Source organism: Armigeres subalbatus, chromosome 3 (genome assembly GCF_024139115.2).
Source record: "Armigeres subalbatus isolate Guangzhou_Male chromosome 3, GZ_Asu_2, whole genome shotgun sequence".
Taxonomy (NCBI): Eukaryota; Metazoa; Arthropoda; class Insecta; order Diptera; family Culicidae; genus Armigeres; species Armigeres subalbatus.
The window spans coordinates 18,125,118-18,152,872 of NC_085141.1; the positions used below are offsets into that span (position 1 = coordinate 18,125,118).

At 41.9% G+C, this 27,755-nt stretch overlaps 1 protein-coding gene across 2 annotated transcripts; it reads left to right on the forward strand.

Moving 5' to 3' along the window:
* The first annotated feature begins 1,503 nt into the window (after positions 1-1,503).
* On the forward strand, positions 1,504-27,742 carry LOC134224611 (glycogen debranching enzyme). Of its 2 annotated transcripts, XM_062704021.1 has the most exons (9): positions 2,395-2,592; positions 2,655-2,714; positions 2,779-2,968; positions 3,662-5,302; positions 5,359-5,624; positions 24,459-24,784; positions 24,843-25,366; positions 25,550-26,205; positions 26,329-27,742. In XM_062704021.1, exons 2-9 carry the CDS (start codon positions 2,679-2,681, stop codon positions 27,340-27,342), a joined length of 4,653 nt encoding a protein of 1,550 aa, XP_062560005.1. In that variant the 5' UTR covers positions 2,395-2,592; positions 2,655-2,678; the 3' UTR covers positions 27,343-27,742. The 2 variants fall into 2 exon arrangements, with proteins under 2 accessions (XP_062560006.1, XP_062560005.1); XM_062704022.1 differs by lacking the exons at positions 2,395-2,592; positions 2,655-2,714 and adding an exon at positions 1,504-1,642.
* The last annotated feature ends 13 nt before the right edge of the window (positions 27,743-27,755 follow it).

The window sequence follows — 27,755 nt, forward strand, 5'->3', positions numbered from 1 at the left end:
TATATTCTTACATATTAGCGATCACAGCCTATGTCAACACAGACGACCCCAGCGATTTCACAGCTATTTATTACGCCAGCCCATTTTTTAATTGGTCGTGAAATGCAAGCTGTAGCAGAACCATCATACTCGCATCTAAAAGAGAATACACTGTCAAGGTGGCAGCTAGTGCAAGTTATGTTACAGCAGTTTTGGAAGCGATGGACAGCGGAGTATCTTCCGGAGCTTCAAAATCGCTCGAAATGGCTCAAGACAACGAAAATAAAGAAGGGGTCGCTAGTATTGCTGGTAGACCAGAACACAGCTCCGTTACAATGGCCGCTTGGAAGGATCGTAGCTACGCACCCTGGAGCTGATGGAATCATCCGTGTTGTAACCGTAAAGCTAGGAAGCGGAGGAGAGTTTAAACGTGCCGTCACGGAGGTTTGTTTACTGCCGTTCGACCATGAAGAGGATTGAAATCGACATTTCAACGCCGGGGAGGATGTTCGTCAACCTGCGCATCCCTACCACTCAACATGACAAAAGAGACAAACATACATATTGCGCTGTTCACACTAAATCGAACAACACAGTTTGAAAGTGTGACGGTTCCAAACTGTGATCAAAAGTGTGACGGTGTCGATTTCAATGGATTTTGACAACGATGAATGTCAGACGAAAGCAAACGGAGTGAGAAGCACGTGCTTTTGTTTTGAACATTTTCTTCTGACATTTTCGCATTTTGCAACTTCTTGCATTGTCTCCTTCTAAATGGTGGCCAAGGTTGCCAGTTGTGCAGTTTACACAATTATTTCCTTCAGAAAATATTATTATTTAGTGGAATTCGAGAAAAAGAATTCGGCAACTGTGGACACGCAATAAAAAAGTGTGATTGTCGAAGTGCATCGATAATCCATGTTTCAATGCAAACTGCAATATTACACATGCCTTTTCTTTCTTGTTAAATAAAGTTAGTTGTTAATCTACCACGTACAAGATCGGTCGTTTTTCTTGAATACAGAAACCCCTCCACAGTACAGTCCGCTAAATTTTCTGATGATCAGAGGCTATTATTGAAAGTAAATCTTCAGTTATGAATTTTCAAGTATCTTTTGAAAAATCTCTTCATGAATTTTTTAAATTAAAATTTAGAAAAAAAAACTGCTATCTTGGCAGCACTCTTCACAAATTTTTAATTTGTAATTTTATTCATTTAGTTTTACGTGATCCTGTAGGTGCAGACCTTTATTTTTAAATAAAAAATATAATGCCTGCGCCCAGAGTTGTCAAATCATTATTATCATTATTTCATTAGCTTCACTGATTTTTATCGGTATAATTATCGGTATAGGCCTGGAAATGTAGCATTCGCTTGCAATCTATCTTTACCTTTGCATTTGTAAATCATTGATCGCATGTATTGCCAACTGTGCACTCCCTCGTCGACCGTTGTTTATCTTTTTCATAACGTCAGCCGAGTAGCGGTATCCAGAATCGTAACGCTTTTCCAAAGCAAACGGCTGTCAACAACAACCACCCACCCAAGGTCACCTTGAGAGGAAAAGTGTTCGGCTGGAAGAGCGATAGATTAGATAAAATTGGTGTAGATTCATACAATTTTTAGGGAAACTGTGGAGTTTATTGAATTTAGTTGACTGAGGTGAGTTATGCAAACCCTGTCGAACGTGGTAAGTGCAAAATACCGCTTAGAAACTTGCTAAAAATGAGTTATTCGTTCTTCACCTTGAACGAGATAAAAAAGGATCTTATTTGGATCTCGCAATGAACAGTGGTGTAATGTCTCGCAGTCTTGGCCTAGATTTCAGATGAATAAAAATTAACCAAATCCACATTGCGTAAGTGGGTAGCTTAGAATTTGCATGATTAGTACCTCGCAAAGTGCGTCGCAAAAAGTTTAGCTGGATCAGGTGTTCAGAGCTGGTGCGATCATCAACGATCATTTGAACAGCTTGAGTTATTTTCGTCCTCTATTTCAACTGTTTCTGAACACCTGGTTGTCTTTGAGATACCAGATGAAACATTCTACATTCTCATATTGCGTTGTATAGATGGGTAATGATTGTTTCCTTTTTCTCAAAATTTACTATTTATGTATGATGTAAAAATCGAAATAATTTTCCCCTAGTCACCATTATTTACTTATTATACTTTTAACTATGATATAAATGTAGAAAACATACATTCCAAATAAATTTACGAGTATCGAAAACAAGCTTGAGTCAATTTAGAAAATTGTGCTTGGCGTATTCTTCGAGTGCCTCGTAACAAAAGGTTCCTGGGCAAAGAGAGGATTCACTCACCGTTGAACAAGTCAATCGCACGCTTGCCTTTTGCGTTCACTCATCATGTGAGGTAGAAGACTTCCTCTATTGATTAGACGGCATTATAAACAAACTAAAATACAAACGACCTACTGCAGAGATTTGTTTTGGGTTTGCTTATCAGCTGCTAGTAATTCGGAGTTATGAACTGCATTCGATTAGATCGTGTCACATCGTTTTTTTTTTCTACACTGATAGTCAATTCAAATGCAGGCTCTTGGTTTAGTTGCTCATCATCTGGGGTGCCGTCAAGATCGTTCGAACAGAGGTTATTTCTTTGAAAAAAGACGCAGTAATTTGTAGGGGCTACATAGTGATTTGCTTTTTCAGTTAAATTCTCTACAGTGCGTTACAATGTTAAAAAAGATGGGGTCATTTCTTTCCTATGAGGTGGTTTATTTGTTTCTGTAATTTGCGCAGATTGAGTCTAATTCGTTATAAATCGTTCTTTCAGAAACTGCCTACGATCTTTGAAGTGAATAAGATGGCCGATCAGACCGGAACGATAAAGCTGGCGATTCATCACAATGATCCCGGTAAGGGGACGCTCTATCGCCTGAAAAAGAACTCCATGGTGCACGTCCATCCGGGACCATCGCTGCTGGGACGTCGAGTGGCAATCTTTTGTAACTACCCGGCTGATGGTGAGTACTTACAAGAAAATTTGAATAAATTTCCACATTCCTAATGAGTATTGAGTGACATTAGAAGGTCGTTTCCGACGGCGCGAGAAATTCTATTCATATAGTTGCATCACATGTATGTTAAAACTGATAAGAAAACGTTGCTTGTGATGTGACTTTAAACAAATGTTGTAGAATGGTTTTAAAATTAGCGCCATAATTGGTCGGAGTGCTGTCAAACCGCACCAAGCGGCTTTTCAACTGACTTGTGACATTTTATTCGTAAAAGGATAACGGAAATCATTTTATATCAGTTCATACGTGCATTTTGTTTTAGGATATCTTTAGTTTTGGGTTGAGGGATTGTACGAGAAAGGCAAAACTGTGAAGCGAAAGCTTGGACAAACAAATGGTTTTCTGTTGTTGTCGCTTGGTGCGATTTCACAGAACTCCGATCAATCCTCATAGGAAAAAGGAAATCGATTATATTAATAATAATCAATTTGTTGAAACGGATTGGCGCCGTTTGTTGATGAAAGATTGATCATTTTGCTTAGAGCTTCTGCATCTGTGCGATCACAGTCATACGATGTTATGCGTGTTTTTGATACACAATGCTGTGTATTGTCTATCGCACCATGGTTTTTTTTATTTGTATTTAGTATAATCTTTTCTATTTTATTCTTCTTCATAACACTGTTCACGTCATTGCAGGCGAAGATTTTGACCGCAATCGGTATTCCCAGCTGAAATGGTTCTCACCAACGGGAACTCAACTTCAATTGAACGGTTCGAAGTACCTCTCAATCCGGGACGTCGATTGCTACTGCAATGTTCATCTCACCCGTTCCGGAGCGTACCATTTCTACATCCTGTACGAAGGCCAAGAGGAGCAACAAGCCGGTCTTTACGTGCAGATTGAACCAACGCTAACCGTTGGCAAAGGTGCCGCCGCAGCACAACTTCCGCTGGAAGCCATTCGGTGTCAGACGGTCATTGCTAAGCTGATGGGTCCGCTGCAAACCTGGGAAGCAAAGCTGCAAGTTGCCAAAGAAAGTGGTTACAATATGGTTCACTTCACGCCGATTCAAGAGTTGGGTGGCTCGAGATCTGCCTATTCCCTCAAGAATCAGAACAAAGTGAATCCCGAGTTCCAGAATGGTGATCAGCCCGTTGAGTTCGGAGACGTCGATAAGGTGATTAAGAAAATTCGTGATGAGTGGGGCGTTGCTTCGATTTGCGACATTGTTCTGAATCATACTGCCAACGAGTCAGTTTGGATCCGAGAGTATCCGGAGTGCAGCTACAATTGTTTCACCAGTCCTCATCTGAGGCCGGCTTTCCTGTTGGACGCAATGTTAGCCCGAGTCGGAGAAGATGTTGCCGCTGAATTGCTTGAACATGTCGGAGTCCCAAAATTAGTTGAAACTAACGACCATCTGCAGGCCATTCGCTGGCAAATTCACTCCAACTATCTGCCGCAAATTAAATTGCACGAACTATATCAGTGTGATGTGGATAAGTACGTGACCCGATTCAACGAAGAGGCTTCCAAGCACAGTCCAACTGCCGCAAAGGATGTTCCCGAGGGGGATATCAAACTAAAATATGATGTGGAGTATCGACGCTTGGGAGCTCAGATCGACTGGGACCGAGCTATGAAAACTTATAATGTGTTCCGCTCAGACTGTTTTGATGAAGATAGTCGGAAGCGCAAATGCGCTGAAACATTCCGCTCAAAATTGCAATGGTTGAACGAGGAGGTTCGAAAAGAAATTCAAGCTCATTTGGATTATGCCATTGAGAACTGTCTGGCTGGAACGCGTTATGAACGTGTGCAAGCAGATGGTCCACAGGTCAAGGGCATTTCTGTGAAGTATCCGTTGTTCATGAAATACTTCACGCATTATGGCATCCAAGGCAAGTCGTTGAAGGACATTGAGGAGATGATGTACGGCGGCGCCGGCAAGTTATTCATGGCTCACAATGGGTGGGTAATCAACAGCGATCCGTTGAAGGACTTTGCTCGACCTCAGGAAGGTACGGGCAATGTCTACATTAGGAGAGAGTTGATCGCTTGGGGTGACAGTGTGAAGCTCAGGTACGGGGACAAACCGGAAGACAGTCCGTATCTGTGGAAGCACATGAAGGAATACGTCGATACGACAGCGAAGATCTTCGACGGTGTTCGGTTGGACAATTGTCACTCGACGCCTCTGCACGTAGCGGAGTATCTTTTGGATTCGGCGCGAAAGGTCAATCCGGAATTGTACGTTGTTGCGGAACTGTTCACCAATTCGGACTATACGGATAACATTTTCGTTAATCGGTTGGGCATCACTTCTTTGATTCGAGGTAATGTAAAAAGGTTAATTTGTTTTGTTTATAGTCTAATTGCATTTCTACAACAGAGGCTCTGTCGGCATGGGACTCTCATGAGGAGGGTCGTCTCGTATACCGGTACGGAGGGGATCCGGTGGGAGCGTTCTTCCCGTATCCAAAGCGTATTTTAGCGCCGAGCATTGCGCACGCTCTATTCCTAGATCTGACGCATGATAACCCATCGCCAGTGGAAAAACGTTCGATCTTCGATTTGATACCATCTGCGGGATTGGTTTCCATGGCGTGTTGTGCGACGGGAAGCAATCGTGGTTACGATGAATTGGTTCCACATCATGTAAGTAAAGCTGTTTCCACCAAATGTCCGGTCTTCATAAAATCTTTCTGCCTTGAATTCGCTTTTCATAATCGTTAAATTTCGAAACATTGGCGTAGTAGCCAATCGCCAACAGTGGTCCATTGTTACGCCGTTGGTAACCACCACTTGTTATTTTTCCTAACATTCATTCGCATTACACATTCAGCCAATAGACCTCAAATCAGTTTTGACAAGAAGCGGCTTTGATGCACCACGCGCGCGAATGTAATCAAAGTTTTCTAGCGATATCTTGTAACTATCCAAGCGAAAATTCAGCTATTTTTCCAATTGATTTTGTTAAGAAAATTATTTTGAGCTTTTTAGTGGAATGTCTTCACTTGTCATAAGACGAGTTTTGTTGTGTAGTAACCCGCGACATCCTTTAGCAACGCGTCGCAATTACCCCTAGTTACCTAGTTGTGCTTAGTAACCTAAGTTTGTTATTTTCAATAAATAATCATTAGTGTTCTAACATCCAAACCTGAAGCACACATTTTATCAAGATCTACTAGAGGTTATGGGACCAGCCGGTAACCGAAAAAAAATTGAAAATTGAAGATGACATCTCCAATAAGAAGTTCCGGTTCTCAATCTGGCGGCGGAAACGGCAGTCGACCTGAAACAGGAAGCGTTCGAGTTGCGACGGGGTCCGTTGCGATGCCGGCCATAGAGAAGTTGAAGGGACGCGAGAATTACTCCACTTGGGCATTCGCTATGCGAATGATCCTAATCCGTGAAGGTAGCTGGTGCGCTGTGAGTCCTGCGGCTGGAGAAGAGGTTCCCGAAGATGTGAAGTTGCGTGCGTTGGCAACAATCTGCCTGAGCCTGGAGAGTTATAACTACAGTCTCGTCCAGGATGCGGCGGATGCAGCAGAAGCGTGGAACAAGTTATCAACAGCTTTTCAAGACTCCGGATTGACGAGGAAGATTGGGCTACTGAGGAAGTTAACCTCTATTCGTCTGGTTGGCTGTTCAAGCGTAGAGGAATACGTCAACGATTTAATGAGTACCAGCCACAAGCTTGCTTCGATTGGGTTCAAGGTAAATGACTCGTGGTTGGTGGCGTTGCTGCTGATGGGGCTACCAGAACACTACGAACCTATGATCATGGGATTGGAGGCTTCAGGAGCGAATCTGACGTCGGATGCGGTGAAAGCTAAGATCCTTCAAGATGTGAAGCTCGAGAGGGGACCACTGAACAGCAACGATGGTGGGGCGCTATACACGAAAAGCACAAATTCGAACAAATTCAAATCACATGGTAAGAAGAAACCCGAGAAGACGTGCTTCAACTGTGACAAGCCAGGCCATTTTGCGTCCAAGTGTCCGGATAAGTTGCTGATCAAGACGAAATCGAAGTCGAATGGCCTCTGCAGTATTTTTGCGATCGGCGATGTTCAAGCGGAAGGCTGGTATTTTGATTCAGGAGCGACGAGTCACATGGCCAGACCGAACCAGAATTTCGTTCACGAAACGGCATTGCAGCACGCCGTGGGGACCGCGAACAATGGCAGCATGGAGACTATGGCGAAAGGTACGGTTGCAGTGCAGGTTCCAGATGGTACGATCGATGTCCACGAAGTGCTAAAAATTCCCAATTTGGCCGCTAATTTATTGTCGGTAAGTGCGATCTGCAAGAGAGGTTATACCATGAAGTTTACTGCGAACAAATGTGTGGTGCTGAACGAGGCTGGTGAGCTGGTCGTTTCTGGTAAGGAAGAAAGCGGTCTATATCGATTGAATCAGCCGGAGCGAGCGTTTCTGGCAAACGGAATACAGCTATGGCATCGGAGGATGGGCCATCTGAATGATTCAAGTTTAAAGCAGCTCAAGAACGTGTCCGATGGCGTTGATTTTCAAGGTGAGAAGGTGAAGAATTGCACAGTCTGTCTGGAAGGGAAACAATCTAGAAGACCATTTCCAAAAACCGAATCCAAAGCATCAGAACTGCTGGAGCTGGTGCATTCCGATCTCTGCGGACCAGTAGAGGTACCTTCCTTGGGTGGCAGTCGATATTTCGCCACGTTCGTAGATGATGCAAGCAAAAGAGTGGCAGTCTACTTTCTAAAGACCAAAAGTGAAGTTCTGGCTGCGTTCAAGTTGTTTCGAGCGAAGGCGGAGCGGCAAACAGGTAGAAAACTTAAAATTCTCAGGACTGACAATGGGCGAGAGTACGTTAGCAACGAATTCCGGAAGGCGTTGGAGAAAGATGGCATCCGTCATCAGAGGTCGTGTCCATACACTCCAGAGCAGAATGGTACGGCAGAAAGGATGAATAGAACCCTTGTGGAAAAGGCTCGATGTCTTCTAAACGATGCGCGTATGCAGAAGGAATTCTGGGCGGAGGCAATATCGACTGCAGCGTATCTAGTAAATCGATCACCAACTAGAACCATTGGAAACAAGACACCTGAAGAAATGTGGACCGGCATAAGGCCTGATCTGCGGCACCTGAAAGTTTTCGGTACGAGTGTGATGGTCCATGTTCCAAAGGTCAAGCGCAGGAAGTTTGATCCGAAAGCGGTAAAGGGAATTTTCGTAGGCTATTGCGAGGACACAAAGGGATTCCGGGTTTACCTCCCGGAGAGTCACAAGTTCGAGGTCAGCCGTGACGTGGAGGTGGTTAACGAGGACGAGCAGGGTGTCAGTACCAAGTGTCCTCAAGAGGTTCAACCGGTGGAATTCTTGGAGATATTTACTGAAGAGATCATAGTGCCTGTTAAATGTCCAAATGCGAACACCACCAATAATGATGATGACGATAAAGAAGAAGCAAGCAACAACACACTGGAGACGTCTAGCGATGAATATGAAGATGCCTATACCAATCACGCGCTCCCACCGCAACAATCAAGACCAGTTGAACAAAGTCAACAAGGGTTGAGGCGCAGCGGTCGGGAGCGCATCTGTCCAGGCAAGTATGATGAATTTATAACTTTCGGTACATTTACTGGTGATGCAATTCCCCCCCAGCAATCTACTCCATTGACAGTTTTGGAGGATATTCCACAAAGCTACGATGAAGTCATGCGTCGACCTGACCGTGATTGTTGGATCGCAGCGATGGAGCAAGAGATGGCGTCACTGAGCGAAAACCAGACCTGGACGTTAACAAACCTACCCAAGGGACGCAAAGCCATCCGGAATAAGTGGGTTTTTGCCGTCAAGCGAGGACCTGATGGAAGCCCGGAGCGATACAAGGCGCGTCTTGTCGTGAAGGGGTGTTCACAGAAGCCTGGCGTTGACTACGAGGAAGTCTACGCTCCCGTAGTACGATATTCGACCATTCGGTACCTGATGGCGGTGGCAACGAAGTTCGACTTGGATGTGGATCAGATGGACGTGGTTACCGCATTCTTGCAAGGCGAACTGGGTGACGAACAAATATTTATGGTTCAGCCCGAAGGATTCGAGGATTCAAACGGCAAGGTCTGCAAGCTGAAGAAGGCATTATACGGCCTGAAGCAATCAAGCCGAGTATGGAATGCGAAACTAGACGAGGTGCTACGAGAATTTGGCCTGCAGAGATCGCGATGCTGGATGGGGAGAAGATCCTCTTCGTGACGATATACGTGGATGACCTGTTGATTTTCACGAACGATCAACGATTGAAGAGGAAGCTGAAGGACTTCTTGATGCAGAGGTTCAAAATGAAGGACTTGGGGGAGGCCACACACTGCCTCGGCATTCGGATCCAACGGGATCGACGTGGTGGCAAGCTTTCGTTGGATCAACAGGCATACATTGAGGAAATCGTTCGACGTTTTGGTATGACAAATGCGAACCCGGTAGCAGCTCCAGCAGATCCGAGCTGTAGACTGGAGAAGTCGATGGCCCCGAAGACTGAAAAGAGAAACAGCAATGAGAGATGTGCCATACAAGGAAGCAGTAGGATGTTTATCGTTTGTGGCCCAGACAACTCGACCCGATATTGCGTTTGCTGTAAATGCGGTAAGCCAATTTTCGTCGAACCCTGGTAGACCACACTGGGAAGCTGTTAAGCGTATCATCCGATACTTGAAGGGCACGGCGATGAAGAAATTACGATACACGAAAAACCAGAATGGAGAACTGGCCGGATATAGCGATGCTGATTGGGGAGGAGATCCCGATAGCCGCAGATCGACAACTGGCTATGTTTTTACGATGCAGGGAGCCGCTATAGCCTGGAATGTGAAGAAACAGCCGACAGTAGCTCTATCGACATGCGAGGCGGAGTACATGGCAGTTTCTCGAAGTATACAAGAGGCCATGTGGTGGAACAATCTTCGGTCTGAATTCGCCATCGTTGGACCAATCCCGATGTACTGCGACAACCAATCAGCAATCAGCATCGCAGGTAACGGATCCTATAATCCCAGGACGAAACATATTAGCATCCGATATCATTTCGTTCACGAGAACTTGGAGAACGGTGTGGTCAAACTTGGCTATACGCCTACTTCAAGCCAACCGGCAGTAGACCTGTGCGCCGATCTACTTTGAACCGGCGGCGGCGTGAATGTATTTTTCTAACGGCGGCGGCGGCTCAGCCGGCGCCACGCCGCGATTGTTTTCGGCGGCGGCGGCGGCGGCTCAATCGGCGTGGTCCAAAATTTTCCTTCAAACAGTTCAAGCAATTTAAATGTCTGCATTTCTCATGCAATAAAAGCATAATATATATAATTTTAACACTGTACACTAGCGAGAAAGTGTGAGAAAACTTTTGTTGTTTGTTCTAATTAATAAACAGTTTGAGGTGAAATGGTGCAATGGCCTCTTTTGGAAATCACATAAAATTTCACAGAGATCCTACATGAGAAAAATCTTCGAAAGTTCCAAAGAATTCTTCTGAAACTACCAGAATGTTTAAGTAAAGTATTTTTTCGAAAGCTGACCCCTAGAATCCCTCCAAGAACTTCTTCAAGAATTCCTTATAGATTTACCCAGGAATCCCTTCAGGAATTCTATGAGCAGATTCTCCTTAGATTCCTTTAAAAAAAATCAGGAATTTCTTTACGATTTCTTCCAGTGATTTCTACAGGAGTTCTTTATAAATTTTCTTCATGAATTTCTTCAATAATTCTTCCGAGAGGGAGTGTAATTCGTGATAAAAATACACGCAAACATTCTGAATTATGCCTTCCTTATCCTGGTAGCTACAAAGCAAGGCCATGCTGAAAGTGACTGGATTCATTTCATGTTACGGCGTAGGTTTTTTGATACTTGACTTTGACACTTTGACGATGACTTTGAGCATCATCATATTAGTTTTATTACACAGGAATATAGAAATCTCGCTTAACTTTTCAAAAGGTCCTAAGTAACATTTTTTTCATGAATTAATTTGAATAGCGCAATCATCAGAACAACATGAAAGCTTTTGATTGCTGTATTCAAATTAATTCATGAAAAAAATGTTACTTAGGTCCTTTTGAAAAGTTGAGCGAGAAATGGTGAATCGGCTGAAAAAATCTCGTAGTTAATAACTGTGGAAATGCTTAATGAACACTAAACTTCGGTGTCTACTACCTGAAAAAAACCTGGAAAACCTGAAATTATCAGGGAATCTCTCCCCACCTGGAAAATGCCTTTAGGAATATATTAAAAAAATATATTAAAGCAATTCCTGGAGGAACTTCCGAAGGAAATCAATAAAAGAGTGTCCATAAGAATGATTAGCAATTTTCTAAATTATTTCTGGAGGAAATTCCAAGTTAAAAATCAAAAAGAATTCCCGGAGGAATTTTAATACGAATTTCCGGATGATTTTTCGTATGGTTTCTTTAAGAAATTCCAGAAAGGGAACCTGAAGGGATTTAAAAAAAAGTGTAGAGTGATTTGTGAAGAATTTTTGCTAAAGGAATTCTTGAAAGAATAACTGAAGGATTCCCGAATGGATTTTTCAAACGAGTTTCTAAAGGTATTCTCGAAGTATTTCCAAAGAATTCTTAAAAGCAAAATATCCGGAAAAACTCCTCCAGGTGTTTTCTAAAGTTTTCCTTAAGATACTTCTGAATAAGTTCCTAAAAAATCCCAAGGAATTTCAAAAAAATATCCGAAGCATTTTCCGAAGGTTTTTACAGTAAAGCAGTAATAGAACGCTAGTGGCGCTGTAACCATTGAAATTAATCTGCCAAAATATGCTTCGATAAGCTTACTAGCCTATTCAGATTACGATTAGCTTATTTATCGTAATAAATATCATGTTGAAGCTGAGAAAGAAAATTGAATGTATGGGAATGGCATCAGGTTGTTGTTTATCATGATATTTATGATCATAAATGGCGTAATTCTGAATAGGCTATAACTTGGCCGTTTGACACTTATAGTACCGGTACCTTGGCTGCTAGGAGGGGCAGCAGGGACTATGTCCAAGGCCCTGACGACCCCTCCCCATGGCCACTGCGAGTTAGGGGGCCTGCCTAGGATGTGGTGGGGTTTGACAGTGGGCTCTGTTAAACCTCTACAAAAAGCTGCATGTGTCCATAAGCAGGCCCTATCAAACCCAGTCAACACATGAACGTATATGGTGTCGTGTAGGATGCTGAAGTGCAGGCGATAGAGGTACTTTTCCACACAACATGTATGTATATCGTCTCCAATTTAGCGTCTTGTATTGCACCATGTGCGATTTTATGTAGACTGGGAAGCGACCGTGTGCCGCTCAAAGCGCACAAGCCCAACACGAGTGCCAACCGGCACATCAGGATTAATACCAGTGAGATCCTGATTACGGTATACTGGTCAAGGCAAGTGACACACACGCGCGCGCAAGTAATGCAAAATAAACGACATGTAAAATGAACGTAAATCTACATTCTTACTTAACGTCAAATAGAGATAAAATAAGGGCTGCTGAATAACATTAGCTTTCCGATTACTATCAATTATTTTCAATCCCGTTTCTTTTTTACTTTTCTTACGTTAATGAAATGATAACGCGGGCGCCTAATCCGAAATTCAAATGAACAATCGCTCACTTTGAGCGATTGATTGTTTATTCTCGCGAAGAATGAACAATTGAACAAATAAGGAAATGCTAATACTGCTGTGTAGAAGTTTCATAGGTCACATCACTTTCCATGGTGAATCCCGATCTATGTTACTGATTACCCCACCCAACTAACACTATTTCCTTCCCGTGGTAAATGTGGAGATGCAGAGGTATTCTCGGTCTCTAGTAGCAACAATTACCACACACTCACATTCCCTCCCTTTCCCAACTGACTGTAAGGACTTGGCCGGCGCCGTTATTGATCAATATTTGCGAGCTGCTGAAACGTGCACTTCGAGAATAGTTGGTAAATCCCAACCACTATTTGCTTGGATCGTAGTGCAATTTGCACCAGTTCTGATCAATCACGGAGTAGCAACCATTGATATGTACAGTCAGTCTAAGCTAAGCTAAGCTAAGCTATAGTACCGGTACCTTGGCTGCTAGGTTCAAGCAAACTAGATGTTGGTCACTCGAACAGGTATAAGAACGTTAGGCATGAGTACGTTAGGCATAAAGGTGTTAAGCATAAAATGCCCCAAAAACAGCCCATGACATAAAGAAGGTATTATGCCTAACGTCATGGACCCAACAATCTCATATTTTTGCATCAACGCATTTTCTAAAGGAGTTTTCGTAAGAAGTTCTGAAGGATTTCCTGAAGAAATTCCCAAACATATTTTCGGAACATTTCCTTAAGAAGTTTTCTTAAGTTTCTTAAAAAAAAACAGCTGAAATAAAATTCAAAAAGATTTCCGATAAAAGTCTTAACCAAGTTCCCAAAGAAATTCCTAAAAAAAATTATCAGAAGAAATCTGCAAAGTATTTCCGAGGGATTTTTACAAGACATTTTCGAACAAACACCTAAAGGAATTAAAAAAAATCGTAGAGGAATCGCCAAATGCATCTCTAAAGGAATTTTCGAAACAAACTAAAGTTTTAGCAAAGAAATGTTCAAATTAAATTCTGGAGGAAGTCTGAATCAATTTTTAATCTTTTTAATTCTTAATAAAATTCTTAATTCTGAACCAATTTTCCGACGGAATCTATGGAGAAATTTTCAAAGGAATACCTGGAGGGATTTCCTATGTGTTTCCTGAAGGAATTTTGATTGAATGGCTGAAGCAATTTCTGGGTGAACTTGCGAAGGAATTCCTGGAGGAATTTCTTAAGTTATTTATTTGTTTTTTTTTTTTTAAATTTTATTTGTTTTGTGATGCCATCAACACATTCTTTAAAATAATATTTTTTGCAATATTTACTTTTATGAATTGATCATTTTGTTGCTAAATACTATATGCTAATGGCACGTTTGTTTTTGCCTGGATATTAATGTAAAACACCTGAAAAAAACTGGAAAATCGGAGAATTTTGTTTTTACAGATGAGTAGACACCTTGTGCGATATAGCGATCTTCAAATTAGGATTTAATGCCAACAAAGAAGAGCAAAAGAAATTCACAGGAGTTCCCCATTCAGGAATTCTAGGAAATGTATTATTAAATATTCAGAACTTCTGGACAAAGGAATCCTTAAAACTCCTAGAAAGGGAATTCTTCGAGTAAAAAATGTGAAATCTGAGGGAAAACCCAATTACATAACTCTTTAGGGGTGGGTGGGTATCTGTTTGAGCGTTACGGCCTATACACATTTACAAACCTTTCCTTGCAAAAAGCATTACAAAGAGGTGGGTGGGAGTGGAAAATGAACAAATTTCAAATATCAGCGGCGCAGCCGAAATTTTTCAAATTTATTTGGGTTTGAACGGAGTTTTTCTTTGAACAATTTGGGGGTGGGGAATTAACCCCAAAAACGTAACTACGTCAATAATATTATATAATAAAAATATTTCAACGGCTCGCCTAAAATTTACCGGCGGCGAGGTAAAAAAAATCCAGCGGCGCGCCGGTCAAAAATGGTGGCGGCGGCGGCGCTTGAAAATCGTCGGCGGCCGCGGCGCACAGCTCTAACCGGCAGATGGATTCACCAAACCACTGGCGACACAGAACCAGCAGAAGTTTTGCCGATTTATAGGCGTCGCAGATTAGGGAGGAGTGTTGTGTAGTAACCCGCGACATCCTTTAGCAACGCGTCGCAATTACCCCTAGTTACCTAGTTGTGCTTAGTAACCTAAGTTTGTTATTTTCAATAAATAATCATTAGTGTTCTAACATCCAAACCTGAAGCACACATTTTATCAAGATCTACTAGAAGTTTGTACAATCCCATTTAATTCCACCACTTAATTGTATCTTGACAGATACGTATTTCGACCTCAACAGTAAGGCCGTCTTCAATGTCTCGTACTTGACTCGTACTTAAGATTGTACAAACTCGTCTTATGACAAGTGCAATTGATTTTGTTAACCGGTGAAGAAGTGAGAATAAACCAAAAATTCTTAGTTTACATCCGTGAAGTGCAGTTTTAAACGATATTAAAACCACACAATTAAAATAAATCGCAGATTTCTGTGAAATTTCACCGAAATCTCAACAGCAAAACTGTTCGGTAAAAATTTCACAGATTTTTGTAGTTTTGACAGTTGAACAAAGGAAAATACCGCAGAAAATCGGTGAAATAATTACCGAACAAATCTGCTGTTGAGATTTCGGTGAATTGAAGATAAATTCACCGAAATCTGTGAAATGATTTAAGTGTGCAGTCCGCCTCAGCTATAGCGGCAGGCAACAGGTTACTGTTGTCGAATTATTGATTTTAATTTTTGCGGACTGAGCGACACGCTTAACACCGATTTCGAACGCTAAAACACATGGTCTCCACTAGTGGAGGCGATCCTAGCGGGTCGGGCAGAGCAAGACTCCCAAGGTTTATGGATCAGCGAAATGAGTTTGGCGAACTGATTGTACTCCAAATGGCAGCAAGCGAAGGACAACTGCCAGCAAAACCATTCATGATTGCTGAAAGTGTGGAAAGACTCGTCGAACAGATCGATTCAGCTAGAAGCGAAAAGCAAGGAGCAAACTGTGTAAGAAACCCGACACAAGCTGAAAAACTTCTGCAACTGAGAACACTTGTTGATGGCACCGCAATAAACATAACATATTACCCGTTTCTCAACAAATGCAAATGCGTCATTTCTACCTATGACCTGATAGAAGAGACCGAAAAAGACATGCTTGAGAAACTTGCCGAACAGCACGTGACAGAAGTGAGAAGAATTACTCGTATGCAAAACGAAAAGGCGGTTAACACCCCTGCGCTAATCTTGACATTCGGTAAGACCACTTACCCCCAGCGAGTGAGAGTGGGGCTGTTAAGCGTACCAACACGCCCATACCCCAATCCACTTCTATGCTACGGTTGTTACAACTATGCACAGACTAAAAAAACAATGTACTATCTGCTACAATTGTTCAGGTAGTCACATGGTGGACAAATGTACAGAAGACGCTTTCTGCAGAAATTGTGACCAAAACCATAACCCAAGGAATAGGAAATGCCTGAGATACCAAAAGGAAGTTAGCATAATCAGAACAAAAATTGATTTCAATTTCTCGTTTGCCGACGCGAAGAAAGAGAGTCGAACAAGGCAATGTAAGTTATGCCCAAATCACAGCCCAACCACGCATCGATGCTGTGAAAGTTGAAGCATTGTTGGAGACGAGCAGATTGCTAAGCTGATTGAGGCACTGAACGAGAAAAACAGGCAAATGGAACAATTGCAGAACACGGTTTTCCAAATGCAGCAGTCATCGAGCAAGTTGCACATGCAAATCCGAAAACTTCGGACGACTTGCCACTCCAAGCTTCGACGGAACATTAGCAAGCACGAATAACAACCAAGATCTAACTAATCGTTAAAAGAACGATAAACATGACGTACAAAATTTCGAAAGACGGCTGCAAAATAATTCTCCCGACAACCGAAGTCCTGTACCAAAGCGCATCTTAACGAGACGAAATGGGCAAGAATGCGATATACAAACGGAGAATAAGAACCAGTACCAAATCATGTCCACCAAGCTTTTCATGACCCACACCGAGACTAGCAGCAAAAATACGCCGACAGACACCACCGATGAAGACCATATACGCACGGACCAAGATAACAGCATTACGGAAACAAACAACAGGGTTGAAGACTTTATCAGCAACGGAACGGGGTCCGTAAACCCCAGGCATAACCCCACTCCGACCCTGACCGAGGATGTCCCACTTGGCAGTGATGAGCCTTCGGCGGCAGTTGAGGTGGGGGGCTTGCCTTCTCCACAGGCAAGTACATCTTTCAAATACGTTGTTAGAACATCACTGTCCAATGATTTCTCACCACCAGCAAATTTATACCAAGGCCAATCGTATTACAATACTCCTAACACAAGCCAACAAAACGCAACATTGTTTGTCACCACAAACCATGAACGGGATAGAAGAAACCATAACAACTATATGAGTCCAACCCCGACTGAAGACGTCTCTCTTACCAGTGATAAGCCTACAGCGACTGCTCGAGGTGAGGGCTCGCCCTCACCACAGGATCAACCAACATGCGAGCTAACTTTAGCTTTACAATGGAACTTGAATGGAATACAAGGCAGATATGCGGAACTACAGATGTTGACCACCAAATATTTACCAGTAGTGATCGCCCTGCAAGAAAACGCGGACTGGAACGAATACGAAGATTCTATTTTGGAACTCATTCCAAGAGATGCGTTATTATCAGTAGAGGATTTCAGTGAGAGGATCATTCTTGCTGCAACGTCAAGCATTCCTAGAACAACCGGAAATGTGCGTAAGCGAGCAACACCATGGTGGAACGACAAAAACTCGGTAAGAAGGACCTTAGAAGGATGGAGCATCTAAACGAGTCTGTCTTAAAAGAATTCCAAAAAGCCCGGAGCGAATCAAAGAAGGTAGTACAAAATGCAAAGAAAAATCGTGGGAAGCATTTGTGGGTAGTTTCAATCCTCAAACATCCAGCAGCGAAATGTGGAAGAAAGTAGGAACACTATGTGGTAAAACTTACGTTCGAAACTATGCTCTGAAAGTAAACGATGTAATAGTAGAAGAGCCAAATCATGTAGCAACCACCGCCTGTAGATCCGAGTCCAGTAGAAATCAACTCGGAAAGCATCGATGACAGCATAAATGAAGACTTCACATTGCAAGAACTCTTTTGGGCATTAGACAAAGGAGGCAGTAAATCAGTAGGCAACGACGACATAAGCTACCCCATGTTACGCCGTCTTCCATTCAGGACCAAAGTTCAATTATTGGAAACTATAAATACAATGTGGCGCTCAGGCGCTATTCTAGCTAGTTGGAAGGAAGGTATAACTATTTCCATCTCCAAACCAGTTAAGGATGCCAAGGAATTGGGAAACCAACGCCCAATAACTTTACTCAGTTGTTTGAGTAAAACCTCGCATCCGACTGTTTCTCAAAGCTAAAGGCGTTGCGGAAGTTCTCACCGAAGTGGCTTCGGCATTAGAAGCCGAGAAGTCAAGTTCGAAGAAATGGATAGGATTACAAAAGTGTTACTGCTGGGCTGTTTGTCGGACGAGTGCCTCGAGATCGTCCGAGAAAAGGATACTGCATGTGGAGCAGGACGAGGTCTGCCTCCGGCCCTGGAGAAGGTTGCGGAGGCAGACCTCGTTAAGCAGTGGTTACTAGCAGTAGAAAGCTAGACAAGTCAACAGCTTTTTCTGGTGATTCAAAGAAGAAATTCCAGAAGTTTATCAGCGTGTACCATAAGTTAGGGCGTCGTGGATATTTGAAAAAGGATTGTCGTCAGCGTGAAGCAAACTCAGCGAAGAAAGATCTTACCAGTTTTGTTATGTCCGTACCCAGTAAAAGAATGGCAAACTAATTCGATACAAACATAACTTTATTTAATAATTCCAACCGCTACAACAAGTTTCATGGCTGATGCAAATGTTGCGAAAAAAGAAGTCTGGGCGAATCACTTTCGGGTGCAGTGACCACCTTGTAAGCGACAAGACCGTGTTGCTGTTCTGATGAGTACATTTCAACATGAATGTCCCAGAGTCGCGTGAAAATCTCATGTCAGTGCCGAAATTGATGTAGCTTTATTCAAAAAGAACGGTACGGTGTTGGCCACAGGACACTTTCGAGGAAGCCTTTACGAAGTTGAATTGTCGTTAAAATATATTCAAGCTAATCACTGCGATGTACCGTTTGGAGGTCGTTTCTGGTCTGAAGCTACGCGCGCCTGCGGGAATATGATGAACCCATTTCCGACAACTGTAGTTACCCCTGCTGAAATGTGGTTCGGTGGAAAAGAAAAAGTCTTTCGATTTTCAAGTTGCCCCAGAGGAGTAAAACCCCTCAATACTAAATGAGTGTTTCGGCCGAAAGAAGATGTGAGTGGAAGTATAATCAAGCACAAGGGAAGGTTAGTGGTGAAAGGATTTCTACCAAATGCTGGTGTGGATTATGAAGAGACATTTGCTCCGGTTGCACGGCTTGTTATTATTCGAACTGTGCTCGCCGCTGATGTTCAACTGGGATTTCCTTTCCACCAAATGGACGTGAAGACGGTGTTTCTCCATGTCGATTTGAAAGAAGAATTGCATATCCAAACACAGTTTGCCGTCTGATTAAACTACCGTGGACTCCCGGTGATATTACCGTTTTTTAGCTGAACACTTTTTATTTTGAACCCCGTTCGTTTGAACATTTTTTAAATTAAAAATGGATCAAACGTCATTTAGCACGTGGAATCGAAAAAAGAAAAATGGACCATCGTGAAACGGAACAAACCAGCAAAGAGAGCAGCCAGAAACCAATTTTTCTGATGCAAATAAAGTATGTAATTAAAAATGAGCCCCGTTAATTTGACTGAGGTACCGTTTAAATTATCGGGGGTCCACGGTACAGGTAAACTTCGATATGTATCATGTACTTTATGGGCGAATTTTATTTTTTTATATAATGCTCAGCTAGCAGAGTGAAACAGCTTTTCTTGTGAACAATTCCTACCAACTTGTTCGTTGCTAAGAAAAATGACCCGAAGAATTGTATTCGTCATTTTATTTCTATATGAAGTACAGGAAATAAGAGGCTTAGAGGCACTGGAAACAAAAGGCTTCCTTTTCGTTGCACCGTTTGTTTTATTTATTGAGTATCCGCGATCTTTAGTGGATTTAAACTAGGGCACGATGGGGCACGTGACTCGCCAAATTGAATATGTTCATCATAAATATTTAATTATGTACGCCAACATTATTCTGAAAAAAAAGCTGATATCAGGGTAATTTTTATCAATTATATTCGAAATTTCCGATGGAATTTCTAGAGAAGTTCCTGAATAAAAGTCTGGAGAATTTTATGATTTTTTCATCGGAAATTCCTTTGATATTTTTTCAGAGATTCCTTTAGGAATTCTTTTCTTCAATTAAACCATACAAAATACCTGAATTCTATCCGATATTTTGTTGGATGTATTCTTCCAGAAATTTTATTACTTCCTTGAAGGAATTTTCAACAAAATGTTTGAAGGAATTTTTGATGGAATTTTCAACGAAAAAGTCAAAGATTTCTCAAAGGGATATGCCAAGAAATTCCAAACGGCATTTCCAAACTATTTCCCAAAGGAATGCCTAAAAAATCCAAAGCATTTTCCGCTGGTATAACCGAAAAACATTCTAAAGGAATTTCCTGAGAAATGTTTAAAGAAGTTCTGAAGAAAATTCCAGAGGAATTTCCGAAGAAATATCTAAAAGAGTTGCTGAAAAAACTGAACTGTTATTAACGTCTTTTTTATTTTAATTCAGAAATTAAGTTCGACGCTAACAGGAATTTCTGAAGAAATTTCCTAAGGTATTTACGAAATAATCTCCATAGGGATTTCCGGTGGAATTCCTGAAGGAACTCCTCAATGAATTCCAAAAAAAAATAACTTCCGAAGAAATTCCTAAGCGAATTTTCAAACCCCTAATAATTTCCGGAAGGAATCAGTGAAGGAATTCCAGAACGAATCTCCAAAGGAATTTTTGAAGGAATATCCGAAAGAATTACTGGAATATTTTCCGTAGATCTTTCTAAAGGAGTTTCGGAAGGTTTTTACGGATAATGTTTAAAGGAATTCGTAAATATATTTCTAAATGAATGATTCGAAGAATTTTCTAAGGAATTCCAGGAAGAAGTTTTGAATTCCGAAGGAACTCATTAGGTAGATTCTGAAGTAATTCTTAATTTTTTTTTTTGAGGGGGAATTTAAAAATGATTTTTGGATTTATTCCCAAAGTTGTTTCCGGATGATTTTTCAAAGAAATCCCAACTAGTTAACCTGTCTTTAGAGCCCTGGCCTTCCTCGCATTTTTTTTTAATCTTTATTTAGGTGTTTTTTTAATTCTAGATTAAGTTCAACACCGCGGCCTTCCTCGCAGCACTGCACTACTCTTTCCTTCCTCTTCTTGGTTCCTCCCTTCTGTGGCTGTGCGGGCTTACCGGGCGGTGGTATCGCCGGGTGGCTCGCTTCTTGCTTCGTTACAACTCGATGCTCAATAAGAAGGGCAATCGACTATCAGCGGAAACAATGCCGGATTGGGCCGACTACGGAACCAGGAAATTACGGCGGTTCTTGCTGGAGTTTCCAACGTAAAGACCGTGGGGTTGCCCCCAATGCCTTCTCTTGTCTTAAGTACTTCATCTCTACTCTTCAACTTCCAACTTTGGTAACTTTGTAACATCCGACCGCATCCCAGGCTCATGACCTCCTTTTTCAAGTCAAGACCTCCTTTTTCAAGTATTGACCCAATTACGCCACCCCTTAATTGATACTTAACGAAGGTACTTCTGGTGTTGGGTTGGAGGACTAAGGTGAGTGGTTGGATGCGGTCTTACAGGGTGGTGGAGGCTAATCATGCCCTGCTCTACTGCAGTTGCTAAAGTACTGAGAAAACCTACGAGACGAGTTTTACCTGCCATTCACAAACAATTAACGCATTAGACTACATTTTCAAGAATGTCTCGGAAACACTCATCACTTTTAGTCTAGAATTGTTTGAGAAATTCCTGGGATGATTTCTAAAAGTGTTGCTCAAGGAGTTTCCGAAGGGGGTCCGGAGGTCTTAGGATTTTCTTGAAAGAAATTAAAGAAAGAATACGATGTGAAAGTATTGACCTAATGTGTAAGGAAAATTCCGAAAGAATTCCTGGAAGAATTTTTGAAGGTATTACTGGATTCATTGCCGGATCAATTGCCGGAGTTCCTGAAGGAATTTCCGAAGGAACTCCTGTAGAAATCTAGAAATTTCTTCGCAAATTCTATTTCGAGTTCCTTCCTAAATACCTTTAGGAATTGCTTGAAAATATATTCAGGAAACTCCTTCGGAGATTCTTTTAAGATTTCCTTCAAAAATATCATTGTACATTCTTTAAAATATTCTTCCAGAAATTACTTTACGAATTCGTTTCGAAAATTTATTCAGTCCCGAGGTGCTGGAACAAGAAATTCAACGATCGGCTGTAGAGCTTAGGATTCAATCGATTATTGCCTCTATACTACCAGACTACTACCATAAGATGAAGTCTTTATAATTATTAACGTCGACAATTCACTTATGGCTGAAAGGAAGTTAAAACGATTGTGAAGCTTAAGAACGCTCTAAGTGAAATCAAAGATGGCTAGAAGTTGCTTCTTGCCGTCTTTGGTGAAATGTTTTCTATGATGGTTGCGGTAAAAGATATTTTAGTTACTAGATAAAGATTGTCGCTTCGGTTCCCTTTGTTCTGCTGTCCGAAACATGTGTGGTACATACCTGTCAAATCGTATGGATTTTCCTTCTTTGACATTTAGATCCCCTATCCTCGCCAGCAAAAGATGTTCCGGACAGCGACGACAGCGACAATCTTTATCTAGTAACTAAAATATCTTTTCTGCGGTGAAATCAGCTTTTCCTAGGCATGAAACTACAGTATGATCAAGAAAGCAACATTATGAAAATTTGTCAACAAAAGAACATTGATAAACTTTTAGGACGCTTCAAAATGACGGATTGCAATCCTACGAAGACATCTATTGAGAAAAAAACTTGAATATTTCTCGAGATGGTGGCGCTACCAAGGAGCCATATTATGAACTGTTGGGAACGATAATGTACATTATGTGCTGCACCAGACCTGGCTAGTGTTTTCCGGTCGGATTCCTAGGAAGTTATCAACAAAACCCCACAACAGTTGCATACTTTTGAAATAGGAGTCATATACTCTTTTGCCTTATTCCGGGCAAATGCGTACTTTTAAAGGAGGAGTCATCTATGCTTTTGCATTATCCAGGGCAAATGCGCACTTTTAAAAAAATGAGTCATTTACTCTTTTGCCCTTTTCGGGCAAATGCGTACTTTTAAAAAAAGAGTCATCTACTCTTTTGCATTATCCAGGGCAAATGCGTACTTTTAAAGAAGAGGTCATCTACTCTTTTGCATTATTCTAGGTAAATATGTACTTCTTCATACAGTTTTGCCAAACGGCCCATTGTATTTAATACTTTTTTTTTCAAGTATTATGCCAAATGGTCGGTATGCCAAATGGCCTCTAACAAATTATGCCAAATAATCGTTATGTGAAATGTTCTTTATGATAAATTGCGTTTAGACATTTAAATCGTTATGCCAAATGGCATTATGCCAAACGGACTTGGCATTACGTCATTATGGGCTTTCCCTTTTCAGAAGCTATTTGGCTATGATGTTTTTAAATTTTTAAGTTTTTGGACCACAACGACTGTCCTTTTTTATTTTTGTAAATGAAAATTCAAACGTTTTTACACATACAGTCAAAAAATTGAAAAGGCCGTTTTTGAGCTACATTTTTTTTGAAAATTTTAGTTTTTTTTGCTTATATACGTATGGCATGGCATGCGTCTCCATTACTTCATAATGCCAATCAGTTGAATAAAGTTGTCGAGCTTGTAACTGACCAAACATAATAAGGTATTTCAAGAATGCATGATTGGTCTCATGTTCAATGTTGATTTTATTGCAAATGCGTTGAGGATATGGAATTAAATCTCTAAGTAAATCTTTTACAAGTTTAGATTTTTACCGTAAAATATATTTAACCGCAGCGTACATGCACATGCTCTGCGATACAAGATTTTTTTTTACAAAAAACGAAACAAACCGAAATATTGATTTTTTGTCGAATATCGGAACGAAACAAACTTGTACCGTGGATAATCAAATTTCGGACGAGTATTATAGTCTATGTCCCTTCCCCACTAACTGTTAACGATAAGATGATATACATTGTAAACAAATATCATACTTAAGAATTGCGGCTCCGCAAAGTGTCACACACGACTAAGCCTGCCAAATAAATGAAATATTTTATAAATATTAAATTTTCGGACATATTCAAACTTCGGACACTTCATTTTGTATAGGAAAACTGAAATATTTCATCGAAATATTTCATCAAGCAACATCTAAATGACTCATAATTCTAGGTTAATCACGGCTAGATCCATTCTGCTAATCCATGTTAACTGAATGCAACTAAACAATTGAATGTCAGTCTAGTAAGAATTCTTTGCAAAAAATCTTCTTGGTTCTGTTTAATCGAGCGTCCGAAGTTTGAAACGATGTGTGCGAAATATGAATCTCATGCAAGCTGTTGCCCGAAGTTCGTATCAAACAGAAGCCGGATATTTACAATAATTACAAACATTGTAAAATTTTAAGCTTTGAAATAGAATGGAACGAGTCTACTCAATGCTTTTATGATGTTTGAGCTTGCTGCACTAATTTTTACAAAAAGACAAATGCAGATTTTCCCGACATTTTCTGTGTCTACCCCTCAAGAATTTAACTTGTGGTTTCAGCAGAATTTCAATCTAACTTCATTTTCAGATCCACGTGGTCGATGAAGAGCGCCAGTATCAAGAGTGGGGTAAACACGTTAACAAGTCGAGCGGTATTGTAGCGGTGAAGGAATCATTCAATTTGCTGCATGGAGGCTTAGCAACGCGCGGATTCGATCAGCTGTTTGTCGACCAAATGCATCCGGATATTGTGGCCGTAACGCGGCACTCCACGCAGAACCATGAAACGGTCATCCTGGTAGCACACACCGCGTTCAGTTATCCGAGTCCTTGGGCTGGCCCGACGGGAGTTCGCCCGCTGCGTTTTGAGGGCGATTTAGTGGAAATCATTTTCGAGGTTCAAATCTATAAGAAGTAGGTTACCGAAGTTCGCATAATTTCAGCGTTTTGATTCGACTAACATGTTTTACAGAACTGGTCAAACATTCGACCAACCCACGGATTTCAAGAAGGACGAACGCTATATCAATGGCGTTGAGGAGTATGTGATTGACTTGCGAAAGAATCTAAAACTCGAAGAGTCTGACATTTTCCAGAAGAACGCTACCTTCGATGGCAACACGACACAGCTGGATTTTGTCAATCTGAAGCCTGGATCGGTGGTGGCGGTGCGAGTTGCCCTGAAGGACACAATGAAACCGCACTTTGATAATCTTCAGTCGTTGGTCCGGGAGCTCCACCAGGAAAAGGGATCACGATATGCGGAGCTCCAACACCTGCTGGGCAAGCTTAATTTGGTAGACTTCAACAATTTGCTCTACTGCTGTGCCGAGGAGGAACGCGACAACGGTGGTGGCCCGTACAATATTTCCGGATACGGCGATTTGGTTTATTGCGGACTGCAGGGCGTGGTTTCAATACTGAGCGACATCGGACCGAACAACGACCTTGGTCATCCTTTGGCAAACAACCTACGAATGGGAAATTGGCTAATCGGTAAGATATTTACTCTACAGAATAACGTAAAATTTCAGCGGGTTAGTTTCTATTATTGAGTGTTTCTTGTGCAAAAAGCATTTTGTGGCCAAGACATAGTTTATCTACTCACATTCCAATAATAGAAATCTACTTGTCCAAACCTTCTTAGCAACAAGGCTCATCGTTGTATGTTATTTGTAGATTACTGCTCACAGCGTTTGCAGAAGTACCCGAATTTGGTGCCGGTTGCCAGCTGGCTGGAGAAGAATCTGACCCCGTTGAAAGAAATACCTCGTTACATGATTCCCAGCTACTTCGACGTCATCATTACGGGCGCGCATCGTTTGGCTGTTAACGCCGCTTGCAATTTGATGTCGGACTTTGTTCGCCATGGTTCCAACTTTGGGCGACGTCTGGCTCTGGGATCTGTTCAGTGCATTCGAGAAGCTCCATCGGCCAACCTTCCGACGCTCAGTCCCAATCTAAGTCCACCAAAACCACCACAGAGGTGTTCAACTTTAGCTGCCGGGCTACCCCATTTCGCAACCGGATACATGCGCTGCTGGGGTAGAGATACCTTCATTTCGCTGCGCGGACTTATGTTCCTGACCGGACGGTTCGATGAAGCACGGTATATGATTCTCGGATTCGGAGCGTGCCTGCGACACGGCTTGATTCCTAATCTACTGGACGGTGGGTTGAATCCTCGCTTCAATTGTCGTGACGCCATCTGGTGGTGGTTGTATTGCATTCGGCAGTATGTCGAGGAAGCACCAAATGGAAAGAAAATTCTTATGGATAAGGTTTCTCGATTGTTCCCGACGGATGACTCTGAAGCGAAGTTGCCTGGTGAATGCGTAAGTACTTGCGTTATTCTACTATTGTTGTATTTTATTTGGAACCCGAAAATCGTAATCGTAAATCTAATCTAATATTTCGGACGACCGATAATTGAATCTAATTTAAAACCAATATTTCAGGACCAATTATTGTACGAAACCATTCAGGAGGCGCTAGCCGTTCACTTCCAGGGACTATCGTACCGCGAGCGCAATGCCGGTACTCGCATCGATGCCCACATGAAGGACAAGGGTTTCAACAACCGAATCGGTGTCCATCCGGAGACCGGGTTTGTCTTTGGCGGCAACAATGCCAATTGTGGCACGTGGATGGACAAGATGGGCTCCAGCGATAAGGCCGGCAACCGGGGTGTTCCCTCATCACCCCGAGATGGTTCCGCGGTGGAACTCGTTGGCCTTCAGATGGCCGGTCTAAGGTTTATGCAGCAAATGGTCGAAGAGAAAGTGTTTCCAGGATCTGGGTCCGTGGAACGCACCTCCAGCAATGGAACCAAGACCGTTTGGACGTATAAAGAATGGGCCAACAAAATCGGGGCCAACTTTGAGAAGGAATTCTACGTCGATGAGAGCAGCGACAGCCAGTATGTAAATAAAAAGGGTATCTACAAAGACACGCTGGGTTCGGAAGTTCCGTGGACTGACTTCCAGCTCCGGTGCAACTTCCCAATCGCGTTGGTGGCTGCCCCGGAGCTTTGCAATCCGAAGCATGCCTGGAGGGCATTGGAAAACGCCAAAAAGTATCTCCTGGGACCGCTCGGCATGAAAACGTTGGACCGAGAGGATTGGGGCTACCGTGGAAATTACGACAACTCGATCGATAGTGACGATAAAACTGTATCACATGGAGCAAATTATCACAACGGTCCCGAGTGGGTTTGGCCAATTGGATTCTATCTTCGCGCTAGACTCATCTTTGCCAAAGCCAATGGACTGCTCAAGGAAACAATTGCAGAAACATGGTCAATTCTGCAGAAACATTTGCACGAATTGCAAACTAACCACTGGCGCGGGTTGGCCGAATTGACCAACGAAAACGGAGCATACTGCAATGATTCTTGTCGGACGCAGGCGTGGAGTATGGCCTGTGTGCTAGAAGTGCTGCACGATTTGGAAAAGTATGAAAAAGAGCTCTAAGCTATAAAGCAGGGGGAGGATTAAAATTCAAAATGATATACTCGAATATAGTCGGCAATGCGATGCGTTCCAATCGCGTCCTAGTTATGATCACAAGTTTAGATTTAATTGTTCATGCTTTGTGTCTGCCGTGTTAGATTTTACGAATTTTAATATTTTATTAGGCTGTTATGTTTGAAACGTTCATATTTTATTTTGTTTTAGCATGCATATTTTAGGCTTAGTGCCACTCAAAAGCGTAAATGAATGTGTGTGATGAAATATAGCATGAATGAGCTGTGTCTGTGTGTCGTCCTTGAGTTAATAGCAGTGGGACTATGGCACTGGGAAACAAGGAAACATATATTTTTACGTACTATGCAGGAAATGATTTAAATACACACTGTTAAAGCCATCTAAACATTGTCATGTTT

Coding starts and splice junctions, on each gene's coding strand:
- LOC134224611 (XM_062704021.1), top strand. CDS start 2,679: ATGTTAAAAAAGATGGGGTCATTTCTTTCCTATGAG. Junction 5,303..5,358: donor CATCACTTCTTTGATTCGAG/GTAATGTAAAAA, acceptor TTTCTACAACAG/AGGCTCTGTCGGCATGGGAC. Junction 26,206..26,328: donor CGAAGTTGCCTGGTGAATGC/GTAAGTACTTGC, acceptor CCAATATTTCAG/GACCAATTATTGTACGAAAC.